Below are 10,308 nucleotides of genomic sequence, written 5' to 3' on the forward strand. Positions count from 1 at the left end.
CATGAAAAGTTCCATCTTGAAACACACATAAACAATTTTGTGTCTTTTTATATATTCCAATGTGCAATAAAAGGTGCTGGAAACTGGTCGACAGCTAAAATTTTACGCTACAAAAAATTCAGACAAATGAGGGATGGTACAGTCCAATTTGTTTTAAAATTTGATGATTTGAGATGGAATGACCCAAAATGGCCAAATGCAATACCCGCATCGCAGGAGATGCCTTTTTTTTTTTTGATAACGGCAAAATGTGCCAATATAAATGAAGCATTGTGGTGCTACAACCCAATGCTGTGACAAAAAAAGTTAAAATAAATAAATAAATTTGTTAAAAATGTGCTGCTAAAATTGTGGCTTAGCTTTTAATTCTAATATCTGTCTAAATAACCGCAATAGAACTTGTTTTTAATGATAACCACTCCCAGACATATATCAGACCACCATCCACTGTAAGGTTTATGCCAAAGCTGCCCCAAATTAACAGCACTGGTAATTACCAAAATCATTTTTATGGTTCTGTAATGGCTAATACACCAGTATGTAGAAGCTCTTTAACCAAAATGATATTTTTAGTGCTAAAATAGAACTATTGTTATCCATCAATTTTCAAATTTAAAATAATCGTAAAGTGCATTGTCATTTCTTGATAAGATGTCAGATTATAGCTATTTACTTGCATTCCTGAACAGAAAAATGTGCTTTAGTGGTTGAATGTTAATGCTTGCTGGATTAATTTCTGACTTCTCAGAGAAGCCCAGTGGCTCAGATTAGGGTATAGAAAAGTGAATTCAGTTTGAAATTCCTAATTCCTGTTCAAAATGGTAAAACGCTGAGAGCTGAGTGCAAATTAAAGCACTTCACGATGCACATACACTGTATAAAAAGACACATAACCTCTTTTTTATCTCACTGTCTGATATTAAATGTGACTAAACTGTTTTAGGTCAGTTCGGATTATCAAAATGATTTCTATTTGCTAAATGCCAGAATAATCAGAGAGAATTTTTTAATACTTTCTTCTAAGTCAGTAGTTTACATCCATCTCCTCAGTATCTGGTAGCGTTGTCTTTAAACTGCATGACTTGGGTCAAATGTTTTGGGTTTCCTTCCACAAGCTTCTCACAATAGCTTGATGAATTCTGGCCCATTCCTCCTGACAGAACTGGTGGAACTGAGTCAGTTTGTTGGCCGCCTTGCTCCACACACCTTTTCAGCTCTGCCCACACGTTTTCGACGGGACTGAGATCAAGGCTTTGTTATGGCCACAAGTAACGGCTTCTTCCTCTCTGATTAGCCCCATGTTGGTAAAGGTTATCAAAAGCTTCCAAAGCCATGACATTATCATCTGGGATTTCCCAAACTGTTTTACCCGTCAGGCAGATAGAGACTGAGTCAATGTGGAAGAAATATAACTATTTCCAACCACAGTAACTGTTGCTGCATCTACCTGTGCCGACGGAAGGAACCAGATCAACCGATGATCATCGTTCACTCACACAATGCGAACAGGTGAAAACGTTAGCTCGCACACGCTCAAATATGGGAACATTTTGGTCGCAGTCTAGAGCCCTGTGTGGGCACACTGCTGTGTTATTACAACATAAATTATAACATTAAATTATGTTGTATTATATCAGGTAAATCCCATTAATTTATCAGATTAGGAAACACACATCTCTCGTGGGCCACATAAAATGACGTGGCAGGCCAGATTTGGCCCGCGGGCCTTGAGTTTTACACATGTGGCTTAGGGTCATTGTCCATTTGGAAGACCCATTTGTGCCCAAGCTTTAACTTCCTGGCTGACGTCTTGAGATGTTGCTGCAGTATTTCCACACAATGTTCTTTCCTCATGATTCAATCTATTCTGTGAAGTGCACCAGTCCCTCTTGCAGCAAAACACGCCCACAACATGATGCTGCCACCCCCATGCTTCACAGTTGGGATGGTGTTCTCAGGCTGGCAAGCTTACCCTTTTTCCTCCAAAGACAATAAGCTCTTTGTCCCTGTGTGCATTTGCAAACTGTATTCTGCCTTTTTCTGTTGCTTTTGAAGTAATGTCTTCTTCCTCTCTGAGTAGCCTTTCACCCCAGCCTATCAAAAGCTTCCAAAGCCATGACATCATCATCTGGGATTTCCCAATAATTTGAAGGCACAGTCAGCTTAGTGTATGTAAACTTCTGACTTTAAAGAAAGTAATAAAAAAATATCAAAACAATTCTCTCTCTCTCTCTCTCTCTCTCTCTCATTGTTTTGGCATTTAGCAAATAGATATAATTTTTGTAATCCTACCTGACCTAAAACAGGAAAAGTTTAGTCTGATTTAATGTCAGACAGCGAGAAAAAAAGGTTATGTGTCTTTTTACACAGTGTATGTAAACGTCTGGTTTCCACTGTATATAAAATAACTATCTGGCAAATATTCTGAAGTGATTTACCATTAACAAACGTATTTACAGAAGTCCACTCACTGTGATGGTGCCACGACCTGCCGGCCTATTGTTCTTCAGCCTCAAAGGTCGAGTCATCTGCCTGTTTGAAACAATCTGGACACAAACATCAGCGGCATCAACAAACTATAAAGGAAGGAATGATCAGCGTTTTATTAAAAGTAGACCAAAGCGAAGCTCACCTGGCCCAGGGTACACTCAAGCTGCCCCAGAAAATCATCATCACCCAGGTCGTAGGTGTTATTGTCAATATCATAGACGCAAAACCTCAGTTTCTGCACCATCTCGAAATAGTAGTCAAGAACAAATTTCTTGGCAAACTTCGGATTCAGGCAGTTCAGGATCATTTCTGTGCGCCCAAACTAATTCACAAAGAAAAAAAACAAAACATATATCTGATGTAAGATCACGGCTCAAGCTATGAAGACAATGTGTACAAGTTCTGTGATATACACACATACACAGATCGACATAAACTGCTTAATCAAAATAAGGTAGGTATAAAACCCTCCTAATACAGACCTCATACCAGTGGGAGCCTGTACTGTTGACAAACAAGGCACACAGAGGGTCAGACTTGGAGAAGACATCCATGTCCATGAGGTTTTCACAGGAGATGGTCAGCTCCACCTTGGTAGCCATAGCAGTGGCCCCTGGCATCAGGGCCCCACCTGTGGCCATGGCAGCTCGTCGAACTAAAACACACACACTGAAAATCCATATATGCAAATTTAACTGCAACAGAGCACAATTACATGATACTTTACCTCAATATTTGGAGTTTCTATAACAACTACTTTGGAATCAGTTAGAATAATAATCACTCTATTTGTATAGCACCTCTAAGAACAACAATTCACACAACAAGTGCTTTGACAGGTAAAATACAGGTAAAATACCAGACAGGACAGGACAAACACAGGTAGAAACAATAAAAAAGTGCATGCAAACACATGTAAATACACACCGTAAAAAATGAAAATGTACAGAAAGGACAGGTAGTTTAAAAACTGGTTAAAAGGACGACATCACACAAGAGAGAAGCTGAAGAGAAAATCACAGATAAGAAATAGATGAAGATCAGGAGGTTAGAAAAGGAAACTACAAGCAGTAACAAAAATATTAGAAAGTGTTAAAAGAGAAATAAAAGTCTATAAAAGTGGGTTTTTATCTGTTGTTGGCTGGTTAAACTTCTGTACTTTTACTCCAAAAAGAAAATTTAGCCTTGACATTGGGGGGTATTTCTGCTTTTTTAATAAGTAATTGTCAGTGCCAAGTAAATAAAGTGAAGCCAGTGACAACATGGGTTTATTGCTAAGAAAAATTAGCTACCTCTAGCACTGGTTTGTCACAGAATGCCCCTTTAACACAGCAAAAATCAGATAAAGAAGAGGTTCAAAAACACATACAGCTTAATATGTAATAACATATAATTACCCACAGGTGTTGAACCAGACTTGGGGACGGAGTTTCTCGCCGTTACGAGGCTAACGTCGGGATTAGCTCAGAGCAACATGCAGGCGGTGACAGTTAGGTGGGTGTGGCGACGCCTCTGCTCGAACTCAACAAGCAAACCTCTCCACCCACCCCGTTATTATCAGTTAGTAATAGTTGTCAGCACGCTGGCGCTTATTTACCTGTTTAATTCCTGAGAAACACACTGTTTGACTTCAGCTTCTGGTCGTATATGAGCACGTAACGTTTATGTGACAAGAACAGCTGGAAGAAATCGGGGGTGGAGCCCCAAGTCGGCACTGCGCTGCCCAGGCTTACATCTTCGAGTCGTCCCACTTATAAGTCATTTTCTCACAGTTTTCTCTCAAAAAGTAAACTTTTTTGACCGAGGCAGACCGTGTACAGAATGTCTGCTCCACCTGTGTTAATAATAAATGAGAAGCACTTTGTTGGGACGGTCTGCGGTGGTGCAATAACCAGCCGATACTACGGCGGAACTCTCAGGAGCCTTTTGGTTGTTTCCAGTCGACCGCATAGAGAGGACGGACCTCTCCGGGGGGCATTCAGGAAACAAATTTTGTAGCAGTAATTTATCATGTAGCTTACTGTTGTGGCTAACTTAATTAGCAATAAGAGATGTGTAGGGCGTTTGTGTAGATGTTCGTGTAGCTACAGGAGCGTTTATTGTTTTTTTTCTGCGTTTAAAGCAGTTTTTACCTGATAAACAGATTTTTGTTTTTAGCCTCTCCGACACTGTTGCATCTGTTCCGCCGGCCCTCATACACCTCCTGCAACATCCTGTTTAAAGATGCCAAACGAGATTATATGATTTACAGCGAACAATATCCGTGAATGTTGTAGTTCTTTGGCAGCATTCCTGGTTTGCGCTCTTGAACGTTTCCGGTTTGCGCTCACGGCCGCCCCCCTCCCGGTCTTGTAGCTGCACCGCTTCTCATTCCTGACTACTGACTGTTGGGACTTTTGATACAATGGCTGGAAGAATTGTTGCACGATGTGTCAGCAGGACTTTTCTGGAATATGCATCATGTGCGAGAGTAATCAGGGGGACCAAGCGCCACTTCCGGACAACTTTAGGAGGGACTGTCCCTGCTCTGACTGTAAACAACAATACCTTTTTTAAAATTTATTATTATTATTTTAACTATTGTGACTCCTCGGACTGTTTTGTTAGTCTGAATAAAACTGCTTCACCTGTCAGTGATTGTGCTTTGTAAAGTGCCACTTCCAAAAAAAAAAAGCGACTGATTGTATGTAGGTTAAAGGGCATCAGGTCGATAATGTTGTCAGAGCTGATTAGTACCTGCTGCAGCTTCAGGAGCAGCAGGATTGTACCAACATGTAATGATGAGTATGATTGTTGTAATTCTCTAAACATCCCAGGACACACTCAGTCAACATGAGGGAGTGCATTGACCTGGTGTCTGAATAATGCAGCTCTGCTAGTGGCAGGTTACTCTGGGTCAACTGTGACCAGTGATTCTAAATGAAAACAACTTCTTATTTCTGATTGCATCTCTTGCATACATTTTCATTGTTTATGTTCACTTCTTCTCTTGTGCACAGAGCGGCCGAGCTGCGTTCTTCCTGGGGATTCCTACGCTAACCTTCCTGGGATTTAAAGCTTATCACAGAGTTCAGAGTTCAGCTGTCGTCTGCGCTTTAGAAAAAGGTAGACTGTGACACACACGCAAAATAAATAAGTAATGGAAGTAAAAAGAAAGCTTGCTCATAGAGAATCCAGGGAATCCTTGAATTTGTTGGGTTTTCATGTAGGTTAGTCTCCATAGTTGATAGTGCCAGATCTTAGCCTTAATATTGATTACAGTCAAGTAAAGTTGTCTTTAGTCTGTTAGCGGCGATTCTTTAATTGGAAGCCGAAGAACAAACTGGAGACTGTGTGTTTTATAATTTACATGTGACCATTTCAGTAAAAAAAAAAAAATCGATCATTAATTATTCACCAAACAAATACTACGAAGCTTTTAGTGATCAGAGATGAATCTTATCCAGACTATTTCTTTTTGGTATGCCCAATGTGCAGAAACTTCAAGTAGAAAAGAGGTTTTCTGCTCACTTTTTTGTTACAGGCGCCTGGAATTGTCTGAAAAAAAATTCACCTCCAATCGACTCTGGCAGTCCTCAATCAGACGTGGTCTCAGAGTCAACCAATCCGGGTCACCGCACCAGATTTGTTAGCCCCGAGAACAAACTGGAGAAATTTTCAGTTCACAGATGTAGAATTTATTTAGGTCACAGGTAAAGTGAGGCAGCGCTGGGCTCGGAGTGACAGAGCTCTCACGAGAGAGCTATCAGAAAGAGCCCCGATATCTGGAAACAATTCACATTTGTCTTCTTGGACAGGAATAGAATAGAGGAGTTTCCGCTGTCTCCTGGTGTGTGAACCAGTTATCATATTGTCTTCAAGGACATGCATTGTGCTCAGTAGAAAAAACAGGATCAGTGGAGAAATACAGATTCAGAATACATGATAGGTCAAAACATAGCTAATTATAACAATTTTATGCTTAACATTTAAATTACTCGTACCATAAATACCACTACAGGATCCTAATCTCAATATTTCAGCTTGTTAAGTTAATTCTAATCGGTATTTTTCTAGTGGAAAGTCCTGGTTCAACAGCTGTTCTCTGTATGAATACAAGTGACTCGACACAAACTTTTTAAATATGAAATTAGGTGTTTTGAATACCACAATCTTTATCCACAATATCGGAAACAAACACGTGCGTTGTTCAAGTCCGATTTTTTTTTTTTTTTTTTTGCATGAAGAAAACTGGAGACCGAGCCGAGGTTTGTTTTAGTGAACTACAAGTCGAGACAGGTCAAGACTGAATTCGCTGTGCTTTGTGTTTGTGCAGCGGAGCTTTTGGAGCAGGCCGACTACTTGTACAGCTGTGCAGAGACCGAGAAACTCTACCAGCTGCTGCTGCAGTTCAAAGACAGGTGAGGAGAGGAGAGGAGGGATTGCATCCTCAGTGTCTGTTCTCACCTTTTAGATTTGTTTCTGTGTCTGTTTTCCTTAACAGTGAACTGAATGTACTCTATTTTGGGTGCAATGTGTTATTACTGGGGACGGGTACCGAGCCCCGGTATTAAATCAGCCCCCAGGGGGAAATTCTTTCACTGTCTGTGGTGAAAAATTCAGTCTGACATTCAGAGCATCATCTGATCTGTCCTTCAGGATTTTAGTTGCACTTTCAGAGCACAGAAGAGCCAGATTTAGTGACAAACTGTTACTTCAGTTTCAGTTTTTGTCCGACAGAATGTTGGTGGTACAAGAAGTAGCTCAACTGTTTTCTTCACTGAACTATTAAAATCACAGTAAAAAAAATACTGTCCAAGTCCTGCATTCTTTTTATGCTCAGAAGTGAGGAGTGAAAGTTTTTTATATCAGCACAAGGTGGAGCGTTTAATTTTGTTATAATGCTGCGTAGAAGCCAATAATGTAATAAAAGTCCTGAACCGATAATGTAATAACTTATGGCCAATAACAAAATAACTTATTACGTTATTGGCCTGGTAAAAAAAAAAAATTTGCAAATGTAATAACTGAGCCAATAATGTAATAATATACTAATATCACTTTATTTCACTCATTATTATTGGATATAACTGTGAAAATGCATATGCTTTCTGTCTCTCTATCTGTCTCTCTCTGTCTCGGTCTCTCCCTGTCCCCGCCCAGGAATTAAGACTATTTATTTGTTTAACCTGATGGTCAGAATCACTATGTCCAGCCCTGCCTTCAGCTCCATACGCCATTTAGGTTCCAACACTTACAAACACAAACAATTACTTCTATATTACACCTATAATATGAAAACTATGCCTCTTTGAGGACGATGTATTCTCAAATGAAATGACCGCACATGTTGGCCATGAACAATGTCATCCTTATTAAACCTTCGGAACAATTGTTCAGGAAAACATGTAAAGATATCCAGTCCTCTCCTTAAATTAATTTTTAGCTTCTTTCAAGACCCTGAACTGTAAACCAGAGCATATAACATGAGCTACAAAATAACTCTGTATGATTGTCCCTCTTTTTTCTTTTTTTTTTAAAGAACTAAAATTTAAACATTTAAAAAAAACAAATTTAAATTATTTGCCAACTTGAAAAAAACAAACAAACAAAAAAACACCAACTAAACATGGTGGATACTTTCATCCATCGACTGTCCTTGCTAAACAGCTTTTTAAGACGTGTGATGAGACCACCGCCACGTCCAGCAGCCTTGGAGAGTTTCATAATGTTTTTGTTAAATTCCAAATTCTCTGCAAGTCTCTCTCTGATGTAAATATGGGGATGAAACGGTGCAGCTAGGTGGCGAAACAAGACTGAGACACGATTGAACGTTCCCAGCATGGACTTGATTGAGAGAACAGGCAGTGATCATTGATAGGACTTCTGTGGGTAGCTATGGAGGCTCATTGACTGACATGGTGAGAGATGGCTTTTTGAAACGTTGTGATTACCGCTCTGACCAACACATTGTCATTTACCCTCCATATAGAGGGGTTATGACTTCTCGATGAAGTCATTTGCTGTGTGCAGCGCTGTGTTGCCTTTGCGAATATTAGGATTATATTTTTCCATATAAACTGAATTTGTAATAAGTTGGACAACAATGACTGATGCATACGTTGGCTGTATCTGTAGAGTTCATGTGAGCTTTTGTGTTTCCATGCAGTGATGACGCAGAGTTCCTGTGGAGGCTGGCCCGGGCCTCTCGCGACCTGTCCCTCCTGCCCAACATGGAGGGCGAGCGGAAGAAGCAGCTGACGTTTGAGGCCTTCGAATACGCAACGAAGGCTCTGGAGAAGGACGAGATGTGTTTCGCGGCACACAAAGTGAGACGGCGATTTCGCTGCTGATTCCTCTCCGTCATGTTTCCTACAAAGTCACAAGTCGGTTCGGGGTGTCGCGACACATCAGTACTGACACATGTGATAATGTCCAGTTATGATCTGGTTGACACTCCAACATGGAAGCAACATACAGACCAGTTATGGTTACACACCTCCCTACAACTGTATTTTGAGTACATTTTGTTCAGTTACTTTGCCCCCCCCAAAAAAAGAAGACAAACCACACAAGTTAAAGATAAAGTTGACAGACATCATTTTGATTTATCTGACTTTAGTGTAAACAGTACAATGGCACTGTTATTGTGAATTCTTTGGGCCGCAGTAATCTTGTGGGGACGACTAGACTTTCTGGCAACTTTGTTTGTGGCCATGATGTTTTTTTTTGGCTCTTCTGATTATCAATGGACACCACAGTGAAACAAGCTGTCTTTTTGCATGCATTCTTACTCGCATATTGTTGCCAATATGTAAAGCACCGAGGTCAGATTCACTTTCTTTTCCTCCTGTCCTAACTCAGTGGTACGCCGTGTGCCTCAGCGATATTGGGGATTACGAAGGAGTCAAGGTTAAAATTGGAAATTCGCGCATCATCAGGGAGCATCTAGAGGTGAGAGAACGTTTGTGCCGGTGTCGTCACCATCGTCATATTGTCACATTTAACTTGATTCTGATGTGAAACTTGTTGCTTTTCCCCCAGAAAGCCATCAAGCTCAACCCCAAAGACGCTACGTCCTTACACATTCTGGGTTACTGGTAAGTCTTTTTTATTTTTGTTTCCACTTTAAAGTTTAGCGAGTACAGTTAAGCATGAATACAAACTGAGCGTTGATGTACTTCCCCACAAGAGAGTTGAAATCCTACCAAAAAAAAAAAAAACAACAACTCTGGGAAAGTGCTGGGATTTCTTAGTTACTGTTGTAGCTGTTTGTCAAAAATCTAACTCCACCTTAAAATCAAAGAGGCATTGATGCACTGAGCACGTGCTGCACACGGACAAAAGAAGTCCATTGTCCAAACTAAGTTCGTGTGTTTTTGTTGGAAGACGAAAGAACAAAGAATTACAGTTTCTGCTCTTGCTCTGGTTAAAAAAAAAACAAAAAAAAAACAAACCACTGGCTCTCCCCAGTGCATGCTGGTCCTTGTACACTATAAAGCACCCTGTCATGCCCCACCTGGGGCTGGCCAAGACACAACACCTGCTCCCCATCGTCTACAGAGCCAGAAATGCAGATCAGGTGGGATAGAGTGCTCTTGGATTTTTATATATTCAGCCTCATCAGTCAGCAGCCAATCACCTGCAGGCTGGCAGCTTGTTAACCAATCGTAGGCTGGCAACGGCACACTGGTAACATGCTCATAGGCTACCCTACAAAAACTAAACCAGTTAGACTACATGGGGAAAAAAGATCAATGAACAACAGACAAATAAAAACTCTTATTCAAATGCACAAACATATGAAGAAAGTAAACACTCAAGCAAATTGTACAGTCG

The 10,308-nt window shown here is 40.4% G+C and overlaps 2 protein-coding genes across 7 annotated transcripts in view; one reads left to right on the forward strand and one right to left on the reverse strand.

Annotated features, from left to right (window-relative positions):
- LOC103369039 (copine-3-like) overlaps window positions 1–4,200 on the reverse strand; it is a 13,900-nt gene extending 9,700 nt beyond the window's left edge. The window contains exons 1-4 of one of the 6 annotated variants that reach the window (XM_008297626.1): window positions 4,088–4,200; window positions 2,973–3,145; window positions 2,633–2,812; window positions 2,472–2,546 (exon numbers count right to left, since the gene is read on the reverse strand). In XM_008297626.1, coding sequence (XP_008295848.1) covers window positions 2,472–2,546; window positions 2,633–2,812; window positions 2,973–3,131 — 414 coding nt within the window. In that variant the 5' untranslated portion in view covers window positions 3,132–3,145; window positions 4,088–4,200. Of the gene's footprint in view, window positions 1–2,471; window positions 2,547–2,632; window positions 2,813–2,972; window positions 3,160–3,887 lie in introns of all 6 variants that reach the window. The other 5 variants (XM_008297628.1, XM_008297629.1, XM_008297631.1 and 2 more) reach the window with 5 other exon arrangements.
- Window positions 4,201–4,536: 336 nt separating this feature from the next.
- rmdn1 (regulator of microtubule dynamics 1) overlaps window positions 4,537–10,308 on the forward strand; it is a 13,472-nt gene continuing 7,700 nt past the window's right edge. The window contains exons 1-6 of the mRNA XM_008297633.1: window positions 4,537–5,023; window positions 5,490–5,595; window positions 6,806–6,890; window positions 8,639–8,798; window positions 9,334–9,423; window positions 9,514–9,569. Of these exons, the coding sequence (XP_008295855.1) occupies window positions 4,895–5,023; window positions 5,490–5,595; window positions 6,806–6,890; window positions 8,639–8,798; window positions 9,334–9,423; window positions 9,514–9,569 (626 nt within the window). The 5' untranslated portion in view covers window positions 4,537–4,894. The remainder of the gene's footprint in view (window positions 5,024–5,489; window positions 5,596–6,805; window positions 6,891–8,638; window positions 8,799–9,333; window positions 9,424–9,513; window positions 9,570–10,308) is intronic.

The sequence above is a fragment of the Stegastes partitus genome, unplaced genomic scaffold, assembly GCF_000690725.1.
Source record: "Stegastes partitus isolate 25-593 unplaced genomic scaffold, Stegastes_partitus-1.0.2 Scaffold1231, whole genome shotgun sequence".
In the NCBI taxonomy this organism is placed as follows: Eukaryota; Metazoa; Chordata; class Actinopteri; family Pomacentridae; genus Stegastes; species Stegastes partitus.